The sequence below is a fragment of the Parasteatoda tepidariorum genome, chromosome 1, assembly GCF_043381705.1.
Source record: "Parasteatoda tepidariorum isolate YZ-2023 chromosome 1, CAS_Ptep_4.0, whole genome shotgun sequence".
Classification (NCBI taxonomy): Eukaryota; Metazoa; Arthropoda; class Arachnida; order Araneae; family Theridiidae; genus Parasteatoda; species Parasteatoda tepidariorum.
The window spans coordinates 56831340-56856776 of record NC_092204.1 but is presented as its reverse complement, the minus strand read 5'-3'; the positions used below and the strand labels follow the sequence as shown (position 1 = coordinate 56856776).

Here is a 25437-nt window from a genome sequence, read left to right as displayed (position 1 = left end):
ATTAAATAGTCTGATGATCGAATGATGGGGCAAAAAAAAACTTTTTTACCTTTTAAACTAAAAAATTGTTTATTTATAAATAATTTATTAATACTCAAATTGCTTGAAAGATGATATGTTCCCTACTAATGACAACGAAGTTTTTTGTTTTATTCAGTCATTTATTTATATTTATTATGTCCGACAATGTAATAAAGAAAAAAAAATGCATTTTGGGCTTCTGATGCCCCCAATAAAACTTTAAAAAAAGAGGGGGGGGAGTAGGATCTGGGGGCCCTTGTAATCTCGGGGCCCCAAGCTACAGCTTATTTAGCTTATACGTAAATCCGGCCTTGAATTCACCTGATATTTTAAAGACTTTATTCATCCAATCTAGACCCTATCTAAAATCGGCCAATTAACCTGTTTTTTTTTCTAGCCGTTAAACAAAAGTTAAACGGTAAAATAATAAACTCTTTTCTCTAAAATCATATTCAGTTGTTTTCCAATCTCATGGGCGGATAGCCATCAGTATAACTCTAGTGCTACTTTTAAAATAAAATCAAAACATGCAGTGCTCTTACTATCTCCGATTTTCTACCATCAGAACTTGCCATTTTTACCAAGATGAAAATGTTTTATTTTATAACAGCCCGTGAAACAGTCGACCCAATTCTGGGTTTATGATTATCAATGTTCAACTCTGTAGGCTTGTAATTTTGAACCTAATCCAGCAAACAAGGGAACTCCTGGATCAAGTATTGAGAGAAATTTACCTTCGCTGAGGACTTTTTGATGGAACTAACCCGCATTTGCCATGCACGGAGAGGAAAACCACCCATGGTTAGCCTGACGATAAGGGGACTCTAACCCATGATCCGTCTACGACTGAGGATATTTTTTATCAGCTCGCACCCGGTTCGACTGGCTGGGATTCGAACCTGTTGGAAGGCGAACGCTTTATCTTCTGAGCCACCACGGCTCTAGGGGAAAATATTGTAGTTATAATTTTCAGTAATTACGATTCAGTAATTCAGTAATTAATTCAGTACTATGCCACTCTAAAATATCGCCAATATTTCAAATGCAGCTTTATCAATCTAATTTTTAACTCTTGCAACGTGAAACATAAATTTTGACCAGAAACTTGCCATCTTGACCAAGGTGAAAATCATTTCCAGTGAAAGACAGCGTTTAATCGGTTCGCACATTATGTCTTCTAAGCCCACTCTTAAATGGAGCCGATAGCCAAGTGCAGCTTAAGTCATCTATTTTTTAACATCCTGCAATATCAAGAATAAGAATAACTTTTTTAAGATCCCTTACATTGCTTAGTTATCTACGCCTAATCGCACCACATTACCCCCAAAAGCAGTATGAATGGTGTTTTCTACACTAGGGAGCGCTGCAAGCTCGGGACTGCATAAATTTCCGGGTTACTGTTTCAGTTGTATTTTAAAGCCATTTGGCATCATTGTGTTTTGAGATTCTTGCAAACANTTTTTTAAGATCCCTTACATTGCTTAGTTATCTACGCCTAATCGCACCATATTACCCCCAAAAGCAGTATAATGAATAAAAGCAATTTTTCCTTTTTAAAATATGTGTGATTAATTGTTCTATTAATTAATTAATTTCAAGATATTTTGATCAGCTGGGAGTTATAAGACAAATAGTATTTACACAGTGATTTTCTTATTTTATAAAAATAATCCGAGACAAAATAAATAATCCTAAACAAAATTTTTCTTTCAATCCAGTGCAATTTTACCAAAATTTTATATGAACTATCAGAAATTTAATAGACAAACAAAGAAAAAATATTTCTTTTCAAAAGGTGAATGCTTATATTGCACTTGCACTATTGTGATATAAACAAAAATGTCTTCTTATGAGCAAAAAAGAAAAATCTGTTATAGGTAGGTTTGTTTGCATAGTAAATCACTTATTAGGGAACTAGATATAGAAATAGTCTTTCCATGTTTAATAGATGTAAATACAAAACTGAACCTTAATAACAAGCCTGTAATGGTCTTATATATTTCTAGACAATGGTCTTACAATGGCTTTCGATTTCGGATCGAGGTGTATTAAATTTTGTAATAATAGGTCCTAGAACGGCTTTATATTCTGGCCAAATATGAAATAAAGTCCGAAAAAAAAAAGGCTACAAAAGGGTAAGAATATGGTTTTGTAAAATTTTAAATAATGGTAGAAACTTTATGCAAATAAAATATTTAACTCGTGCCTTTATCAGAAAAAAATTAGCTTTACTGAAAAATATTAAATTGCTTAAAATTAGTGCAATTTGATTTCAACAGTTTACAATATCGAATTAAAATTTGTCGTAACTAATGAAATGAAAAATTAATAAATACTAAAACTAAAAAGGATCTTTAAAACTTTATTGTTTAAAAGAATAAAAATAGTGTAATAGCGAATATTAACTTATATATAGTTGATTACATGTTTGAAATTTCATATATACAGACTATTGTAAAATTTTAAATGATCATGGGTTAGAATCCCTGCCTTCTGGCTAACCATGTGAGGTTTTCCTCTCCATGTATCGCCAATGCGGGTTAGTTCTATCAAGTCCTCCCCGAAGGCATATTTTTCCCAATACTTGATTCAAGAGTTCCTTTGTTTTCTGGATTGGGTTCAAAATTTGTGAAATGATCTGTTATGAAAGTATCTTAAAATACGCTGTGTAACTAGTCTTGTATTTAACAACGCATGTATTGTAATGAGTGAATATTGTTCTTTATTAAATTAGAAAACTCTATCTAGTATTTCTCTTTATCAATGTCATAGTTGCAATATTGTTATACCTGTTTGAGGTCAGTTGTTTTAATTTTCATCAACTGTACATTCTTTGTAACTGCAAATGTTTCTGTAATCGTAAATTGTCACTAAACCCTCCTAGTAGGCATATAAGTTCACTATAATATACTTTAAAAAATTTAAAAACATGGAGTGCGTAAACCAAGGATGCTTGAGTTCAAATAATTACCAAGTTTAATCTTTTTAGTTAAGATTTAACAGTTCTTGAATGGGTAATTTTTTCTGTATTTATTACTATACTGATGTAATATTTATTACGCAATTTAAATTAAGCATGGCAATGCAATTTTTATTTAACCTGCAATATTTAAGCTCAAAATTGTAAAAACTGAGAAACATTGCTCCTCATTCTTAACAAGAGAAAACAACAGATAAGAAAAATAAAATTAAAGGAGAATAATAAATTCAATGTTGTTGTTGACGTATGCCATTAAGGCAGAGGAGGTGAGATTGTTCTTGTTTTCCAGTGGCGCCATCTATGACCAAGAATTAAACTTTTGCCAAACCCGTTTATAGGGTGGACCCATTCATACATCCACAGATCGCAATTTTGACCTGAATCAGAGAACGATCAAATCTCTAATTCAGTACCCCCAGAGGTATTGATTTGTTATGAGAACATGGAGGACTTTGAGACTCGACAGATTTAACGTGCATCAGTCAGCATTTACTACATGAGGAGTCTTCGGCCGGCAGGGATCGAACCCACGACCACTTGGACATGGGCCCAGTGCCCTACCAACCAGGTTATCCCGGCCCAATATATTCAATAAAAAGACTCTGGTACACTCAGAGAGTTACTGTGCATACACTAGAAATAGATAAAAAAAATATTTCCTGATTTTGTTTTGAATCGTATTTGATAACTTATAAAAAAAATCTGATTTGAATATCTTGAAAATTTAAAAAGCGTTAATATGTTATTTCTACAAATTTAATTTCATACTGATTACACAAGAATTAATTATAAAAAATGACATTGGCTACTTATCATACAATAGTTCATTAATCAAGTAATGTTTAATTACTTGATTAATGAACTATTGTATGACAAGTAGGATGTAGATATAAAAATCCAAGCATTGATAAAATTGAGGATAGTATTCCTATCTACTTTTCCTCACTTAAAAATTTTTTAAGTGTCTAATAGTCACATTTCAATAAAATTAAAGACCAATTTTAAGATTTATTGGATTATCCCATCAGTGTAATTTTTAATTTTCCGTAAAGATGATGCAAGATCTGTAAGGATAATTTTTAGAAAAGATTTTTAATTTTTTGTAAAGATAATAAAGACATCCCATCAGTATAATTTTTAATTTTCTGTAAAGATAATAAAGATAATCTAAAATAAAAACGATGTGATCCACCAATAAAAATTTTTGTGAACATTTTTTTTAAAAATGACTTACAAAGGAAAAAAAAAAAAAGAAACTTTACCAAACTAGTCAAGACAGATAAGCTCACCGGACAAAAAATTAGTCACCCTAGTTCGCAAACACTGATGAATCGTTAGGTTTCGTTAGATGATGCAGTGGTCAAGTGACGTGCTCAATTTCGTGCACACTGCTTCAACGTGATCAAAGGCATGAAGCTATCAGTGAGATATTTTTGTTTGAAGTGGAAATTGTGTGTAAATATGGATAAGTGTAAGGATGTGATTGAGTGGCTAAGAGGGGCAATTGTGTTTGGCCATGCCCATGGTCATATGGTGAATGAAGTTGCTGGATTTGTTGGTGTTTCGATGCGGACTCTTCAACGTGTCTACAAGCAGTGGTGTAATACACGTGGTCACGAAGGACGATGTCAGAATTGTGGTCGGAAAAAGATCCTGCATGAGAGAGGCTGGAGGCATGCTTCCCGACTTGTCAATCAAAATTGCCTCCAAACCTGACAGGAATTGCTTCAGTTAGTAAATGAAGGTTCATCCCAACCTGTTAAGGAGAGAACATTGCGACTGGAACTGCATGCAATGAACATTTGGAGTCGAACATCTCGTAACAGGCCATTGCTCACACATGCACATAAAGCTGCGCGACTTCAGTGGGCTAGAAGTCACGGAACGTGGACAAATGCTGACTGGTGGAATGTAATATGGTCTGACGAATCACGTTTTTGCCTTTATTCAAAAGACACACGTCGTCGTGCGCAACGAAGAGCAGATAAAACATTTCATCCTGACTGTGTGCTAGGTTAGGTTCAAGCCATAGATGGGTCTGCCATGCTTCGGGGGCGTTTTTCTTATTATGGATTGGGTCCCATCACTGAGGTGGCAACTAACACGAACCAACATGTTTATTTGAACATTCTGGATGATTAGATGTTGCCTTTCGGTCAACATCCTTACGAAGAGTGTGTTGTCGCTACTCCTATTTTTCAAGATAACAACAGCAAAGTTCATCGAGCTGGAAGAATATAAGACTGGTTTTATGAACACTCAGACACTCAATTGCATCTCGACTGGCCTGCAAAATCACCTGACTTCAATTCCATTGAAAATTTGTGGAACATGTTGGAATAACGGGTAAAACGCCAAAATCAGCATCCTCGCAATTTGCGAGATCAAATCCTCACAGAGTGGCTTAAACTAGATTTGGAGTACCTGCAAAACCTTGTGGACTAACTTCCTAAACCGATTTCAGACGGTTATCGAATTTAAAAGCGGTGTTACTTGCTATTAAATTATGTTTTTCATGATTTCTCAAAGGGTGACTAATTTTTTGCTCGGTGTGCTTATTTCAGATGTGTAAATAGCTATAATCTTGAATTGTACTTCATATTTACTAAATCTTTAATAACTTCTGAAGGAATATTCCAATCAACTTTATTTTGGTGTCATTCGATTCAGTGCAAAGAAATATCTCGCTTTCTAGATAGTCATGTATAAGATTTCTTCCCTTTTGACCTTTAAATTAAAAGCAAAACAATTACATGTTTCCACATCACTTGTTGTCTACTGAGCTATTTTATCTAAGGTAAATTAATGTAAACATTTGTTTCATAATTTATTTAACAACAAAATTTATATAAAAATACATATGTAAATGTCTTAATAGTTTAAGTATCTGCTCTTTCTCTTTCAGTAATAAATTCACCAAAAACAACTCAGGCTTGAGAAACCTTCAGTAGATCATCCGCTAATTTCTCAACCTCATCTATTTTATCACATCTTCTCTTAATAATATTTGGAATCATGTCCTCCCCATAATAGGCACCAGCAATAGCTCCTGCCATTGTAGCAATAGTATCAGTATCAAACCCAACTGATATTGCGAAGTAGATTGTACAAACAAATGGATTTGTGCTCTATAAAAGAGTCAAAAATATTATTATAAAAATAAACAAAGATATTTTTTGCCATGTAGAATAAAAATCAATTCTTTCTGATATGACTATGAAATGGAATGAAAGTTTGCTTAAAAGTATTAAATTTTTTACAGATATTTGATTCCATGTACACAATTGTTTATTTAAAAAGAGCAAAAAGGGAAAAGCTGTAGTAACTGTGATGAACTAAAAATGCAAGTTAAGGCTTCAAGTATTATATCTTCATGCAAAATTGATTGGAATTTTCTTATAAGAAGGAATAATTTTATACTTCAAAAGCTTTAAAGATAATTTTGTTATTGGGTACCTGGACATATGGGTATTGGTGGAAACGAGCTAGCTGATGAAGCAGCATGGGCTGGCCCTAATGCAATTTTCTGGGGCCCTGAACCTGCGCTGGGAATTTCTCTCACCTCATTTAGGGCATCCATTTTCAAGCTCTACAGCAAGATTGCCCATGAGTAATGGCACGTTGCTGACGGTCAGAGACAAGCTAAGGAGCTGAATCACGACTGTCCTAGTGTACGTCAAAAGGAGCTCTTAAAGCTTAATAGAAGCAGTTTAAGGAAGATCATAGGTCTTTTTACTGGTCACTGCATCCTCAGGAGACACCTACACACAATGGGAATAGAATCTAATTCTCTTTGCGGGGTTGTCATCTTAAAGAAGAGACATCACGACACATACTCTGCGATTGTGATGTCTATTCTGCTCAAATATTTGAGCATTTAAGGCAGCATTGCGTCAATACCTGGGAACTGCAAGACGTTCCTGTAAGGTGCTTGCTGAACTTCATTTCAGCTATAGGGCTTTCTTGCCAATCACGATTTAGGGTTTGGGTACAATAGACCTCTGGTCGATGTGCCCTGCTCGTCAAAGCTGCTCAACCTCTAAGTCTAAGATAATTTTGTTAGATAAGCTTTTTATAGTTATACATATCCAATTTATGTCGAATTGAAATTTAAATCTATTTCTTCTTCCCTAAAGTACAACAGTGAAACCTGAACAGTTAACCACTGTGGTCAATTAGAGGACGGTGAACGTCACCACTTCGATCCCTCAACTCAAGCATCTCATCAGGTTATTTGAGGGACAATAAAAAAATAAACAAATAAAAGTTACATGATTGATTTTATTAAATTAGAAAAAGTCTAATAGAGTTCTAAGTAATTCGTTTTCCGATAAAGATAACACTTAATAGGCCCCACAAAATGTTTAACCTAAGGCCTAGCAAAGTCTAGCTACGGCTCTATAGATTTATAGTTAATTAACATTAGGATAATTCAAAATGACACTGAGTAACTCTGCATTTTAATTTTTCATACATATAAATTATTATAAAATAAGCTTACCTCATAATTTGGAAGTGGTTTCAGAGCTCTGAGAAATGAATAAATTGCAGTTGGAACAGATTTAAGTGCTATTTCGTCATTACCTATTACAAAAAGAAGTAACATGTTAAATAATTTCAAAATTCTACCATTTTTTAAAGACATTTTTTTTCTGTACTAAACTGAATAAATTTTCCTGTAAGCATTCTAACTTTATATTTTTAAACCACAGCTATTTAGCAGAATCTGAAAAATTCAGATGTTATTTTAATAAGATTTGTTAAAATAATTAAAAATAAATAAAAATTAGTATGAAATCGAACTCTGACACCTGCGTGTGATGTATTGAAGACATTAAAAAAAATAACTATTTTTCTGTAAGTGTTACAGTTCATGAGCATAAGAGATTGTATACATGAGAAGATTTTAATAAAAAGATGTCACTAGAAAAGTATCAGTCATTAAGATATCATTTTAGTTTTAATTTTGATCAAAGTGATCCTATTTTATTGAGTAGCCTGTTACGTAGTAGCCTGTTGAGTGTACTGAAAAATTTAAAAAAGATACAGAAAATTTTTAAACTACAAATTTAACATAATTTCTCATATTTTAAGTCATGCCTTAAAAGCATTAATAAGTTTACTCTTTATAATTTAAACTCCAAGGGAAATATAAATAAAACTGTAATTTACAATTCTGAAATTCACAAAAATTCTTTAAAAATAAAAGCAAATACTTAAACTCTAACTATATTGAGTTAAAGTTCTTAATTGGAAATAAAACTTATCTTAAATTTTTGATAAATTAATCAATAAGATTGTCTTACTTTTGTTCTTTTGCAACTATAAATATTTTTAATATTCAATATTCTTATAGAGTTTAGTTTCTTTTTATATGCATAGTTTTAAACTTTCTGCAGGTTGTATCCAGGATTAATAATTTAAGGAAAATGTATTCTTATTTATGAGAAATATTATTATGATTCTCCAGAGCACAAGAATTGAAATGTTAATGATAAGAAAAAAATCCCAGTATTAAACGAACTTTGCAACTATAAAAATGTCTTAAAAAATGTTAATAGTCAATGAGTACAGTATCATTTTAGCATAAAAAAATTAAAATGTTTTAAATTATTTAAATCTCCTTAACATTCTCGTTTTTTATTATCTTCCCATTTTTATAATTTGACTTCCTTATTTTGTTACTTTATAAAAAATAAACTTCAAAAATCTGGATTTTCAAAAATGTAATGTCATTATTAAAAATATGATGACAATATGTCTGGACAAGTATCTTAGGTACTTTAAATAGATGACTAATCTTGCATTGTTGACTCAATTTATGACTTATATTACATATTTCTTTCATAAACAATTACTTAAAATGTGTGCATGATTACTGGTCAACAAAATGAAAAATAGCAGGTTTTTTTTCCCCTTTAAGCATCAAATTATTTTAAAGTGGATGAAACAGAAAAAAAAAAAAAAAAAAAAAAANAAAAAAAAAAAAAAAAAAATGCTGATGAGATATTTGACTTTGACTCTACCATTAAAATCAACACTACTATTTAGTACTAACTTTACTCTTTAAATTAATACAGGCATTCTTCCTTTCTCTTTTTTTGAAAAAAAAGAAAGAAAGAATAAATTATTTATAATTTCAGCTTATATCCAAATGAATTTAAAATACTGATTTAGGCTTCTATAAATATATATTTTCAATGTATTTTTAAACTTTAAAAATTATTTCTTTATATTATTCAGCGCTTATATTTCTTTTGTTAGTGGCATATGGGTGATTCTCACAAAATATGACAATTTACAGTCCTATGCTCCAAGATCTAATACTAAACTACAAAAAGAACTTTTTTTTTTTAAATTTTAATAAATAGCATTGCTGTTAGCATTTTAAAAATGACCTTGTACTATCATCAACTGTTTTGCATATTTATAAAATTTAATTGAATTTCAAAATGTCATGTTTCTGGTATGTCACAAACAATATTTCCAATAATAACTAGCTTCAAAACTTCGTATAAAATTTTTAACATCTAATTTTTTTTATCTCAAACATTACAAGCATTTCTAGAATATACGCAGATGGTATTATTTACAAAAACTTTGTTTGAAATCATTTTTTCCTGTCAATAATTTGCTTCTCACATGAAAATCTGCCATTTTCCTGGCTACTTTTATTTAGTGATTTATAACCAAAATAGATAGATCCAGCAATCAATATCTTATGTTAATAGATTGATTAGATAGCATCCTATTTAAACATGTCTTGTTGCATGAATAAAGAACCAACTTTCCATTTCAAAAATTTTTCAAGGTGAGTAGGTTTTTATGTTGCCATTTTCCTGTCTTCTTGAAATCATTAATAACATAAACTACATAGATTTATCTGAGTTATTTCAAGAAATCCTGTTTTTCTTCTTCTGCGGAATGTAAACGTCTTAGGCCAAAATGCCAAATTAAAGTAAAGTTAAATGCTATAACTTGGCAAATTTTGTCATTATTTTTGCTTATGAATACCAGAAAATTTTTTAAACAGTTGAATGTAAAGAGAGAAAGCAAATATTAACCCAATACCAAGTTCATGTAAGATTATAATACGGTTGAATGTAATCAAAGTTATTTATTTATTTAATGACTGATTATTATTCACAATATTTTATTCTGTACTTATCAGCAACAAAATCATTTTTTGATTCTTTCTACAGTGGATAAAAAGAATTAATTTAAGCAATTTATGGTTCATCTAACATAAAGGCTTAAGTTGAGTTACTTACTATTAGCCTAAAATGACTGTTTTTAAAACTTCTAACTTATATGTCATTTTCCTGGCATTCAAGATTTGGTGATGAATTTCTTTCTATTTTTTTTTTCTTGAGTAAATGTCAATAAACTACACTGCTGTCTGTTAGATATTAATAAATGTAACTAAATAAGTATACAAACAAATTTAGATTATTTTGAAGACTTTAAATTTGAAGAAATTTTTTTGGTTCGAATTATCATGTTTCCAAAGAATCACTCATATAATAAAAAAAATTTGCCCACACCACTAAATATACAAAAAAAAAGCAATCTTTACATCAGAAGAGAAGAAATGAACTTGCAATTGGTTTTTAAGAGTTACTTATAGCTATGTTCAATTGTATATTTTTTCAATAAAAATTTTTTTAAAAAAAATTACGTAACCTATAAAGCTTTATGACTCATTTTTCATCTTCATAACTTGTCTTAAATCTAGAAAAAGTACATTTTAATAACGCAAGTCATATATTTTTTTCAGGGCTGTATCATGATACAATACAAGCAATGACAAAGTTAAGAAACAGTAAAACTCAAACCTAAATAAGTAGCGACTTCTTGAGGGGTAATATCATCTTGCCTCTCAAGACATTTTCTTATTTTCTTTAAACTATCACAGTAACGAGTGTTTCCCTATTTGAAGAAAGAAATATTTTGTTTAATATACATATGGAAATAAATATTCTATAATTGTATACAATTTTTTCCACAACATCAATATAAAAATTATAATGATAACATGTTAATTAAATTATGTGTTCTGTCAATTATGTACTTTCTATCTAATTACTTGATTTTCACATATCAAGTTTCAACTTATGATTAAAGAGGCTCATATGTCCAATGTTATATAATTAGTACCATTAATAAATCAGTAAGGAAACTAGAAAGAAAAGCAATCTTCAGACCTTATTCTCCAAATTTTTTCTATCTTAAATTATGAAAAGCATTTTATTTTTTTATATGTAATAATAATTTTATAAATAAGTTTCAGAACTCTAGGCAAATAGTTTTAGTATGATACAATTTCTCTTGGATAGATAAATAAAAACACAAAAATAGTATAAAGGAGAACATAATGCTTTTTTTTTTAATTCGATATCAAATTGAATTTTGAGATATAAAGTGTATTCATGAATGGAATATCTTGGTTTACCTGAATACACATATATTGTAGTTGGTGATGAAATACATAAAAAAAAGCTTTTATTTATTTATTATTTTTTATGAGAACGTGTAAATGCAATAAAACTTAGTACTATAAAAATAAACTTAAAGGCACAAACGGTTATTCCACACACCTCATGACTTCCACAAACATATTTGACATGATCATTTGAATTTTGTTTTAATTTTTTCCAAACATCATTTTCAATTTTTATTTTTGACTTAATATAAGTACCCATATTGTTAGTTAAAAGTAATCATGATAAATCACATTCTTAAGAATATATAGTTTAACAACTAACAGTCTTTATATATTTTTGCTTAATTTTTCTTTATGTTGAATAATCTTTCTGATATTTACCTTTTTCTCAATAATTTTCATCTTTTCTTCAAGTTCAGAAATGAACTTCATAGGATCAAGTTCTTTAGATGGATCTAATTTCAAAGCTAAATGTATAGCAAAGCATAGTAATAATGCTCCATTCAAGCCATCAGGATGAGTGTGAGTAATAAAAGAGCATAGCTTTACTGCATTCTAATGAGAAAAAAATTAAAAATAAATATATTGAAGCAATACTTTAAGTAGTAATTTCATTAATTTTTAAAACTAATCTATATATATATATAAATGAATGTCTGTGTGTGTGTTTGTCCTTTATAGACTCCTAAACCATTCGACAGAAAGCAATGAAATCTGTCATATAGCTAGTTTGAAGCACGAGTAAGGTCACTGTCAACATTAGAACATTCCACAACAAACCGTTCAAGAGAGATGATCGAAAAACGAAACAGAATTTTCTGATTGGTTAAACGCTAGCCATTGTTTTAAATTTTGCTATACACAATTCAGTCTTCAATATCTTGAAGATAACAGCGATATTTTCTATCTTATAGCACTATTTATTTAGAAAAGTAAATTACATATACTTTAATATTTAATTATAATTCGAGCAAAATTCTTTATGTCAGATGAGCACAAGCTAGTAAAATCAATGAGAATAGATTTCATTATTATTGGTAGTACCACGGATTTAATATTGTGAGAACTATTTAATAAAAATCAAGGCAAAAACCAATTTTATTCAAATTGCAAGTTTACAATAATTATTCATATTTAGTATGTAATTTCAGGTTAGCATAATTAAATATAGTTTCCGAAGATCTCATTGCTGACAGTTGTCATTTGAAAACTATTACATTGTTTGTCATTACAAAGTTTTCGATTTCATTCATTTTATTTCTTTCATTTAAAAAATAGATTTTTGCTTTAAATTTTATAATTTTTATACTTCTTATTTAATTTATTTCATTTTTATTGCTTTTTTTATTATTTAGAATAAATATGAGAATTTTTAGTTTAGCAAATTTGTGACCACTATCGACTTTTACATTTCTTTTTCCTTGGGAGAGAATATTTACAAAATTATGCTGCCTAAATGAATCGCTCTTAGTCGATCAACATCTCAAGCGCGCAAATAGAGAAATACCCGTGTTTCAGAAACATTGGAGCAACGGGAAAAAAACTTGAAACTTATTGAGAACACATTGCTTTAGCCCGTTCTTTAGAAACATTGGAGCAACAGGAAAGAAGACAGTTAACAAATCAATTACACACTATTCAATCCCGTATGTCGGAAACATCACAATGGGAAGCAAGAATGAAAACCGATCGAGAACTATTCAGACGTTGCCAATACACTGATTTGAATCTTTGTGCATTTCACTATGATCCGACAATCAACTATAGTTTTTACCCAAGCGTCATCATCGGAAAAATAGATCAATTATGTGTGTTTTGTAGTGCTCTCAAATTTAAGAATGAAACTGCTGGAATTTGCTGTTCTGGAGGAGAAGTGAAACTACCAGATTTAACGTCGCCAACCGAGCTATTATGAACGTTCTTATCAGGTAAAAAAAAATTTTGGCGAATATACGCCGGTAGAATTTGTGTTTCCAAATGACTTCATTCGGTGCTACACGTATCGTGCACAAGAATTACATTCCAACATTCAAAGTGCAAGGGCAAATTTATCATCATGCCAGATCACTTCTGCCATTGCCTGGCGCAGATCATACATTTCTACAGATTTATTTCATGGGTAATACAAATGATCAAGTCTATCAACGTTGTCAGTTAAACAATGGCACTAGACGAGAAATTGTAGCTACATTACAAATATTTTTCAATCAACATAATCAGTTAAGTAGACTGTAATTATCAGATGGCATTTCGTCAAGAACAGTTTCAAACAAAGTTGTTATTGAAGCTGACAAAACACCTGAAAAGAAAAAGCCCCAACATTGAATGGGGTGGCTATTGTTATAGTTGGCAAAGATCTATCTCCCACGATATAATTCTTCATCGCAGAAATAGTAAAGTTCAAATAATATCAGAAACGCACTAATCATATGATGCATTGCAATATCTCATTTTATTTGGCAAGGAGAGGATGGATACCATTTCAACATAAAACTGAAAAATCCACAAACAGGGGATGGAAACCAATAATAAAGTGCAATAAATTATTATGCATATAGATTAATGATTCGCCGAAAAGTTGAAAATCATATTTTAAAATGTCGACAATTATTTCATCAACACATTGTCGATAGGTATGCGAAAATTGAAACCAGACGCCAACTCTATATTAGATAAAATCAAACCAAATTGCATTCAGAAGAGTACATCCATTTATGGAATATAATAATTAATGATGACAACGTTAATCTTAATGATTTGGGGAAAATTATTATACTGCCGGTTACATTTTCAAGAAGTCCAAGGTGTGAATGCTCACAAGATACTCACAGGATGCAATGACATATGTTTGCGCATATGGGCAGCAAGAATTATTTATTACATTCACATGCAATCCTGCTTGGGTTGAAATTAAAGAGCTTTATAAATCTAGGCAAACATCATTGGATCTTCATGATATTACCGCACGAGAGATAAAACAAAAATTAAACTCTATACTTCATTTCATTGTGAAGGGTCATGGTTTTGATGTATTCTATTGAATGGCAAAAAAGAGGATTGCCACATGCACACATTCGGATTTGGGTTACTGAGAAAATCACACCATGCCAAATTAGTCAGCTCATATCAGTAGAAATACCTGGTATTGCCGCTGATCTAGACTTATCAGATCATCATCCAAAATATCTTTCACGGTCCATGTGCATCACCATACATGTCTGATTGATAATGCACAAACGATATCCTAAAGAATTAGTAACTGCTGAGACTATCACTGGTTTTTTCACTATTAAATAAAGTTCTCATTTCAAATCACAATCACAAATCTCATTTACACACTTAAATACAAAATTACAATTCAAAATGAAAGCGTTGCAACGCACACAGGGTACAACTAGTATTGAATAAAATTACAACAAGTATATTTAAAAATAATAATTACAGTTAACCTCTCAAGAATGTTTAGAGTTCAACTGCCTGAAGCAATTTTCATATTAACTCAGAGTGCAGGTAAAACCAAAGTTAACTGAGGTATAAAAAAATAAAGCTATAATACACAAGAATACATTAGAAAATGTTTAAATATGGGATACTTTTACTGATTTTTATTATCATCAAAGGGAAAAATGATCAAACTTTGCTTAAGATCTGACTTTTTGACTTTCTTCAGCAATTGCTCAACAAACAATACACATGGGATTCCAATACACATATACTGTAATAAACATGATGGCAAAAACCCATCCTTTAAAAACCCAGTGAGAATTTTAAAAACAATGTTCGTTGAATTTTGAGAGTAGCATTGTATCCATGTTTCATCGACTATCTATATTTGTGCAAAAACTCATCAAGATAGTGCTGAAAAAGCATTCGAATCAATCACATCATAGTATTTATTCTCCACAGAGAGTAAATACAGCAGTCATTTTGAAAGAATTTTTACTTAATTTTTCAAGCAAAATTGAAAGTACTTTACATTTTGTGACTGACTACTTGGCACACTTAATTCATAAATCCCTCAAAAGCAATGATGCGAAGTAGCGCACTACAAGTGTATTTGTAGTGTGGTACTTTATCAAAAAAGTAGTAGAGTGAGTAGTATGATACAAAAAGCAGTAGTTTATAGCGATTTCTGGCAAATATTTTTAACGTTAATTTAACGTAACAAGAAAAAAAAAAAAACGAGGTTCTGAAGCAACTAATTTTCGAATATGATGGGTACACATCTTTTCTAGTCAGTCAATGGAGCACAAAAAAAAAATGTCTCTGTGGCTATGGCTGAGTGTTAACAAGAATTCGTATTTAGGATCGCATTTAACTAATATTTGAATTAGCTATTACTAATATTTAACTAATATTTGAATTAGTAAATACAGCAGTCATTTTGAAGGAATTTTTACTGAATTTTTCAAGCAAAATTGAAAGTACTTTACATTTTGATATGCCTGTGTGACTGACTACTTGGCACACTTAATTCATAAATCCCTCAAAAGCAATGATGCGAAGTAGCGCACTAGAAGTGTAGTTTGTAGTGTAGTGTGGTACTTTATCAAAAAAGTAGTAGAGTGAGTAGTATGATACAAAAACAGTAGTTTATAGCGATTTCTGGCAAGTACTTTTAACGTAACGAAAAAAAAGGAAAAAAAACGAGGTTCTGAAGCAATTAATTTTCGAATTTGATGGGTACACATCTTCGCTGGTCAGTCAATGGAGCACAAAAAAAAAATGCCTCTGTGGCTATGGCTGAGTGTTAAGAAGAATTACGTATTTAGGATCGCATTTAACTAATATTTGAATCAGCTATTATGAATAATAAATTTGAAATGAACGAATTAGAAAAAAATGTTTTAGAATAACAAACTGGCTCATGAAAATATGATTAAATATCTCTTAATAAGTGCTAATGTTTAATATAGGCCAATTTTTTTTATTCAAAACAATATTTTGAACATTGCAAATTAAGTTCTCCAGTAGAATTCCTCTCCTTTAAAGAGTAATGTAGTTACTACATTTCAAAAGTATAGTTTGTAGTCACTACATTAAAAAAAAAGTAGTTGTAGTTAACTTCATTAATAACAAAGTAGTTGTAGCAAACTACAAGAATTACGCAGTTTTTCCAGCCACTGCTCAAAAGCATATCTTAGATTTAGGTCATAAATTATGGAAAAATTCATTTCTATAAATGTTTATCATTTAAAGATGTAATGCCATGTTTACATTCTCTAATCAAATTTTAATTATTTGAAAACACAGGTACAGATGTATCATAAACTTTATCAAACTCGGCTTTTATATGTTTCGGTGTCAAACCTTTTAAATGGAAAGGTTCAGTAACCATTTAAAATTAATTTCTTTCAATTTCATTAATAAGCAAAACTTTTTATTTTCTTCTATAAATTATGAAAATAAAACCATACGATAAATTAAGTTGGAATTACAACAACAATCTAATAAATAATGACGTTTTCTAAAAACAAACTTTTTTCAACATAGTGTCAGCTTCTGGATTTTCTAAGAATTTTTTAAATAACATTTGTAACCTTAGTTTTGATCATTTAAAGTTTTCTCTTACTATAAACAGTTTCACACATAATTTAAATTTCATAAAATGTAATTTTTTTCCTTTGAGAAAAGAACTTGCATTTGCCCATTATCAGAGGTTTAGTTAAAAAAATAAATGTAACATTAAAAGTGAAGAGCAGACTAGACATATTTGTAAACATTTAGTCACGAAAATACAAGCTGGCACATAAACAGAAAAAAAAACCACCGATTTAATGATTTATATGAGACAATATTTTCTGTAATTCATAGCATGAGTCACTCACAATTTTTTATTCATCTGTTTATCTATAGCTTCATAATTCATGACAGTTGAAGGGGCTTCTATTTTAGCTCTCCAACCATAGCTATAATTTCTTTATTCTTATCTATATATAATTTTTAAATAATACGACAAAAAGAAAACATTTATAAATAGTCAGATATTTTTTTTTCTTCAACAAATTCAATAAAGTAATGTCCAAGAAGTAACAAAAATATTAGATAAATAAGAGATAAGTTAGTAACTGAGTTTTATATAGATTAAATAAACCATTTACTAAAAATTTAATCAATAAATTCAGCCTTTCAATAAATTAAATTCTGTAATTATCAAAATAGTAACAAATAATGTTAATAAATAATAGTATATTTTTAAAATTTGTATTAGTTAAAAAAAACCTTGTTAAAACACTTCCAGAATACACTTTTATTCTTAAAATGCTTTAATAAAGGAAAGAGAATAAAAATTTAATTAATATTTTAAGTTAAAATAATTTACTTTAAAAATATACTGCAAGGACAAAGAAAATGTAGAAATTTATCCTATAATAAAAAATTACTTTTGAAAAGAAAATATAATACTTTTATAGAATCTTCATCTTTATCATGAACAAATAAGGCAACAGGAGCGATTCTCATAGCAGCTCCATTACCATAAGATCCGTCTCCATTGAACTGCCTTGCAGCAGGAAGAAAGACATCTTCGAAGTTTGTCTCCTTTAAAACCATAAACACTCGTTGAACATGTGCACCATATGATCGTGAAGGTGTTAGAGGGTCAGTAAAATACTCATTTACAAATCTAGAAGATTAAAGAAGGAGAAATAATTCATATATAAAAAGATGTAATCCAAAACGATTATGATTTAGTTAACATATCATAAATTGATAATAAATAATGCTTTACCTGGCAATAAATTTTAAAATGTTTAAGCGTGAGAGTAAAAAAAAAGAAAGAAAGAAAACAAGTCATAATTGAACAAAACAGAATAAGTCTATCTGTAAAAGCTAAAGCTATAGATCAAAACCTATAGACATCAAAATTCATCTAAAATAAAAAATTATTAAGAAGATATTTTAAATATATACTCTATAATTGTTAAAATTTTACCATTAAGTCTTAAAAACATGTAAGTAAGAGGTTGGTTGTTGTTGTTGTTCATTTACGTTGCACTAGAGCTGCACAATGGGGTATTGGCGACGGTCTGGGAAACATCCCTGAGGATGATCCGAAGACATGCCATCAAAATTTTTATCCCCCACTTCGGTAACCCAACGACCTGCACGCGAAGTTGAGCACTTTACAATAGACCAATACCGCACACCCTCGGTCCCTACGCAGGCTGATTCAAGTGGTCACCCACCCACACACTGACCGCAGCCAGTGATGCTTGACTTCGGTGATCTGTTGGGTCTTAACGATCAGTCCACTGCGGGACAGTAAGAGGTTGAAGACACAAGTGTTGTAAAAAAAAAAATAGGGAATACCTTTGAAGAACCTTTTTCAAAAGGAAAAGGAAGAGCTTAGGCTAGTTCATACACAAAATCTGTGGCAGGACAGCCCAGGTTTTGTCATTTGCACAATAGTGAATGAGTACAAGTGTATGCTGGCAACCACAATAATACTTTTCCACCCAGGTCACGACTAGTTCTGATCTTGGGCAACATGACTTTTCAACGCTCATAAAAAGAATGTTTAGTTTCAGTAAGTCTTTTGTGTGTTGGCAGCTTTTCCAAAACCATTTCTCCCAGGATAATTAAGAAATTTCACAGAAAGTTCGGGAATTGCTTGGTGCAAGTCCCACAGTTCTCCAGCATTTTCCTAAATGATAACCCGTGGTCCATGAATAGATAGCCGGTCGATTTTAAAGGAAATGACTGAGAATTCACAGTACCGGAATTGGCAGTCCAAGACATAGCTGTCCCCAGTCAAACACCCATAAACGTACTCACAAATGAATGTGTGTGTAAAAAAAAAGTCATGTGTTAAAAATCTAGTAAATTACAACAAAATTAAGTTACATTCACAGTCACATTCAATTCAATGTTATTCATCTTTCAGGAGTCTGTCCAGACATTTTGTAAAAGGTCCGTTTTTGCAAAATTGTGAAAAAATTACTCGTAATTTGTGAATATAAAATAAACATTAAGTCACATTCTTTCAACAAGAGTCCACTTTTGAGAATTTGTGCAAATAGGGTCCGTTATGGCAAAAAAACTTTTTCATTGTAAAGACATACAAGATTATGCTCAACACTGTAAAATTATAATTTAAAAAATTCAATTTTAAAAAATAAACAGCAATTGCAGCTACTAAATTAGCGATGCAACATATAAATATTTGGTATTTAGCCTATACTGCTGAAAGCAGAATATTCATTTCGGACGAATAGAGAAAGAAGCGTCTGCCGAAGACAAAATTTAGTTTGTTTTCATCTGTCTTTCTCCCCCCCCCTTCCTGGGAAGGGTCTATTCGATAAACAAAACAATAATGAAGATAAAGAAATTTGTGAAGGGTCCGATTAAAAGATAAATTATTTTGTGAAGGGTCCGTTTTTAAGAGACTAAGTTAACTAAGTTACGAGATTGTACTAAGATGGATTTCATTGCAGATAAATTAAGGGTGATTAAAAATTAAACCCTGATATATATAAATAATAATATACCGTCATTTAGAATTTTTTTAAATTTTATATATCATATGTTTAACAGAATCTAAACTTATAAATGCTATTAAAAATTTAATTAATTATAAAGTCCACAGTTAGCAGATGTCTCCACTTCATAGCAAAGTTTTATGTTCCACATCTTAGTTTCATTCTACAGTCAACCCAAATTTCATCTAGAAACTTTTCTTAAAAGTTGTTTTAACAAAAACATATGTTACAGATTTTAATAAAAACACATGATTTTATTTACACAGATTCGCAATAAGTATTATTTGCTTGAATTGCATATTTGTAATACCTGACTGGGTTATTAATCCAAATTTTCTAGGGTACCTAGAACCAGCCAGGTACAAAAAAAATTTTTATCGGGTACCAGCTGAGTAAAAGATTCAATGTTCACCAGTTACTCGAACCCAGCAAAATTTTAGGATTCCGTACATCACTGGAAAAAAGTTTTTTAACTGGGCAAATATTCAGCACAATTTTGTAAAACCAATGTTAGTTTAATGCTTACACAAAATTATAACATTATAAGCTGAGTCAAATTAATTGACTTCTACAAATCTACATGGTATTGCTGCATGTTTGCATAAGCATATCTTTGATACAACACATTGTTTCAATAGCTACTAAAATACAAATGGGAGATTCTTCAAAGACCAAACAATATCATATCCAAATAAAATTTCACAAGATTTACTTAAGATAAAAGTAGTTATTTTTTATACTTTTAAGGCGTAATTTTCCCCATGCATATACAAGGATATTCATTTGCAATTTCCTAAAAATGTTTTAAAACAACTTAAAAGTCATTCTTCTGCCCTGTTCAGACCTTTTTCTTAAACTTATTTTATGTATTAATTTTCACAGCAACATTTCAATAATTAAAGTAGTATCAGTAAACTATACATACTTGAAGGTGTAAAATAATATTTTTTGAATCTGTTTAACTATTTAACTCACCAAGGTGTATCAGTTGAAAGTTTCTCCTAAGGTTTTCATGTCACAGGGAGTTATGTTATTATTTTAGGAAAAATTAGAGAATTTTCAGCTGTCCACCTGCAACACTGTCTATTCCTCATCGTTCTGTTGGATTGATTGAAAACTTTGAAGATCAAATTATTCACTTGATGTTCTCATATAAGGTTTGAAGCGTATAACAGTTTCTACTATTTCTATACATGAAAGCATTTATTTATAAATATACACATACATCATATATTTATTAAGCATTTCATATTATAACATTATGATTCTGTGGGGGGAGGAGTTATCGATCCTGTCAACCTTTATCTATCGAAAGGTACCTCTTGATTGAATCAAGTTAGCATGTCTTATATACCAGTAAATTGATGTTTAATTTTCGTAGTGGTAGTTACGCTACAATACTCCCCCACCAGAATTTTATCAGGGATAGAATTCGATGAACGGATACCACTAGTTGCTGTACNAAAGACCGGGAGAGCTGGTTTTAAGGTCACCGGGTTTTTGAGTGCTGAATGTGAGAGGTGCATTAACTTCACAGTTGTAGTCACTCCTGTGTTGCCATTAGCAGTCGAGTGTATGCAGGCAGACAGTGTGTTTAATTGAGACGAGACTGAGTAGCAACAGCGTGAGGAGGTGGATAATGTCACAGTCACAAGTCAACTGTTCAATGTGGATCATCCAACGAAGTAGGCGTTACCAGATCGAAGTAGGCATTACTGTCAAGATTTGCATGTTCCAATCACGTTCGCAAGTCACCAATGTGGGGGGCGAGGAGTAACTGACTATGTCAACCGCCATCTATGAAAAGGTACCCCACCATAGAATCGAGTTAACATGTCTTATATACTAGTGAATTGTAGTTGTAATTTTGTAGTGGTAGATACCCTACAATTCTAATCGAAGCCTAAATCCGCCTCTAGAACTTATTAGCAGGGTTAATATATGAAAAAGAAAGTCACTGTCCTAGCATTTTCTAAACCAGTAGATTGAACTTGCTTTTTTAGATTTTTTAAAGCACTTTTAGTTTTTAAGATATTGTGTATAGCAATTTAACTATTTTCTTCCTAACTTTTATTTATTATTTTTTTTAAATTATGCTTTGTTGATACCTGGTGAATAATATTTTTCTACTTTTTTGCTACACAATACATAGTCAAGTATTTGCTTATGAGTTTCATAATAAATTTCAGGTTATGAATGATACCTTTTAGCCAAGTCAGTAGGGCAGACTCTCTTATTTTCAATTATTGACTTAGTAACTGATAATGCCATTGCTGTATCATCAGTATATGGATAAATTCGATCTGTTTCTGTAAAAGAAAACGAAATAAACATAATTAAAAATTATATAAAAATGGTTAGTCTAAACATGTAGCTTAGTTTCAAATGTATTGGAGCAACAATGTTTGAATGCTATGTTTTTTTATTTCAACTTAAAAACTAGCATGCGATTTTTTATAAAACATCCACTGTAGAAATGCGACTTTGTTAAATGTTTATTGTACAAGACAGATCAACAGAAATAAATAAATATGCTTGAAACTAATATCTAACAACAACAAATATTTAATAAAAACAATAAAATTTAACTTATAAAAATAGGAGTAATAAAGCGATTTAAATTCACTTTTCACATTATTCTGCATTAGGAAAATAAAAGTCTTTTTCAGACAACAGCATCATCAACCTTGTCTTTTATGATGACAATTTTTAAATTTCTCTCCTTCTTATTCATCATAAATAATAGCATTCAAAACATCAAAAGTTTGAGTACAACTTAAATAACTATTTCAAAAACACAATTGAAAATATTAATACAAAATAAAGCTATTATACTAAAAAATAAAAATGTGCACAAAATAGCTTTTTAGTTGGTACCTACACATTTTAGTGTTAAATTTTGATCAGACAAGCTGCATTGTCAGACAACCAGTTTATCTTAAGGTATCATAGGGATTGAATGCCCGTAATTTAATTTTTCTTATGCTAAATAATTGTTACTAAAAAAGATCATGCATAAAACTAATATTAATAACACAAATAAAAGGGTAGAAAATATCAATAGTTAAATAGCTTAATGAATTCTCTCAGCAAGTAACAATAATAATTAAAATCAACTGGTCAATGGTCAGATTTTTTAAGGAATAATTTCAAATTGCTAGCCCCTTCAAAAATAGTAGGAGATATTTCCGTATCATGATCTGTTGCACCAACTCAAATCGCCAAGGTGCCAAATAAATTTTAATCTTGCAAGTTTTTTTTTTAAAAAAAAAAAAAAAAGCATGTATAATTACCTGGGGATGGCTACAAATTATACCTTTTGAGTCGATCCCTTTCTGTGATGTTTTTAGTTTCTCGTGAGCCATTGCCCGGAAGTTGCCAAGTATTGGCGATTATTCTTCCACAGATCATAAAACGGAAATCTCCCCAAATAGTATTTGGATCTTTTGCGAAATTTTGAAAAGATATTTCAATGAAACTTAAAATTGTTCAATGCTCTCAAATAAGCAGCAAAATTTCAAGCGTCATTCCAGACTGTATTAAAAAGCATAAGTTTTTTACACAATATTCTAAGTATATGACCAATTTTGGAAGAAAAATTCGTGTGTGAAAAATTTGTTTGTGCTCCAAATTAAAATATTATTTTATAATTGAAAAATTTTATTTCAACTTTATAAACAACAAATATGTAAATGTTATGGGCAAACGTTTACCTCCATTAAAAATATCAGTAAAAAAATTTGTCAGCTTTTTTTCTGAAACGGGATCAATAAATTCAAATGGAGCACCAAGACAATCACCGATCAAAGAACCAACCAAGCATCCTCTGAATCTTGCAGCAAGAGAAATCGCCATTTAAGTATTTAAAAATAACACAATGTGTATGAGAATTCAAAGTCATGGGAGTGAACTCTATAAGAGACTGATAATAGATATAAATCTTATTCTCTCAATTTCAATGGATTGCATCATAACAGATTGAATTGATTATAAAATCGGTTAGTGGTATTTGCTTGGAATATTATTTTCGCTTGATCCTAACTTTGATATATAACTCTGTAACATAGATGGCAGTACTAACATGTTCGATTAAGAGCAGCAGTTCTTTTTTATGCACCAGAGTTGCACGATAGGCTATTGACGATGGTATGGGAAACATTTTGGATGATCCGAAGACATGCCATCATAATTTTCATCCACATGCCATCATAATTTTCGTCAACATGCCATCATAATTTTCATGATGGTGAGGGAAAGGGAATGGCTCCTCAGCTTTTGTATCCTTACGACCAGCGCGAAAAGTCGAGCACTTTACAGCAGATCAGTTTAATGAGGACTGAGACCGCACACTCTTGGTCACTTCGTAGCCTGATCAAAGTGGGCACCCACCCGCTCGCACAATGAACGCAGCCAGTGATGTTTAATTTCGGTGATTTACTGAGAGCCGTGTCTTACGATTACTGTGGGACGACTGAAAGTATCTTAGATGTAAGAATAGAATTTAGAAAAATAGATTTTTTTTTAAAAATCTAGAAAATCTGCATATTTTAGTAATGTTTGTTTAATATGGTATAGTTTTCTTGTAAGTATGTATTGCTTTTGTATTTCTTTAAAAAATAATTCTACTAGTGATTTAGAATATGTTGTGACGTCATTGAACACATTGTATGAGCGAATCGAGGTTTGCAAAACTTTTTAAGTAGTTGGAAAAATCAAAGAATCGAAGTCTAATTCCGGTTTCGTCGGTTCGTTTAATGTTCGATAACTGATATTTATTTTTCTATTCATAGAGGCCCAGTGGTATCCGCTGCCAACGTTATGCGTAGCCTAGAGGTAGCGGGCTTGAACCCAGCTTTACCCTGGATTAGAGTGTATCTATCGCGCTGTCCTTCTCAGTATTGTGCAATCTGTCCTTCTACTTGACAAATGTTTATAAACCTTAATTGAGCACACAAGCGTGCAAATGTATGTTGCACTAATAAATAAATAAATTATAATCATATAAATTCACGAGTATTTGCTTTCCACACAGTTTAGTTCATTCTTTAATTTATAAATATGGAATTTCAATTCTAAGATGTTTTAGTGAAATGCTCGTGACATTTTAAAAAAAGATATTAAAAAATTTGCTATATACTATTTAAATCAACCTTAACTTATATATTTGATATTATTATTAAGATAATGGGTGACTCATATTGAAAATCTAATATTGTCAGTGAAAAACATTTAATAGTGTAAAAAATCTGCCAAAGGCTCCTTGTTTTGCGAAATAAATAAATAATAATAATGCAATTATTTTACAATTTAAATTGAGGGAGATAGCTCACAACATATCATTTGTCCAATGGGTAGGTATTTGCTTATATAAATATATATCATCAAATCATGCTTTATATTAGTCACCCAAGTAGCACCTAATATTAGATAACATCAGAAAATTGGCAAAATCTAATGTTATCTTGCACAACTTCTAATATTAGAAAGATACAAGAGGTCGCTGTTTGCTCAGC

At 30.7% G+C, this 25437-nt stretch overlaps 1 protein-coding gene across 1 annotated transcript; it reads right to left on the bottom strand.

Annotated features, from left to right (window-relative positions):
* Positions 1-5815: 5815 nt before the first annotated feature.
* Positions 5816-23911, bottom strand: LOC107442005 (ADP-ribosylhydrolase ARH3). Its single transcript, XM_016055438.3, has 7 exons — positions 23638-23911; positions 22128-22233; positions 17850-18069; positions 11826-11999; positions 10837-10930; positions 7503-7585; positions 5816-6129 (listed from the first exon to the last, which is right to left on the bottom strand). The coding sequence occupies exons 1-7, from the start codon at positions 23777-23779 to the stop codon at positions 5929-5931; spliced, it is 1020 nt and encodes a 339-aa protein (XP_015910924.2). The 5' UTR covers positions 23780-23911; the 3' UTR covers positions 5816-5928.
* Between the last annotated feature and the right edge of the window lie 1526 nt (positions 23912-25437).

Excerpts from the sequence above, each read along its gene's own strand:
- LOC107442005 (XM_016055438.3), bottom strand. The coding sequence starts at position 23,779 with ATGGCGATTTCTCTTGCTGCAAGATTCAGAGGATGCTTGGTTGGTTCT. Across the intron at positions 12,000-17,849 it reads AAGATGAAGATTCTATAAAA|AATGCAGTAAAGCTATGCTC; the intron begins GTATTATATTTT and ends TTTTCTCATTAG. Across the intron at positions 10,931-11,825 it reads TGAAAATTATTGAGAAAAAG|GGAAACACTCGTTACTGTGA; the intron begins GTAAATATCAGA and ends TTCTTCAAATAG.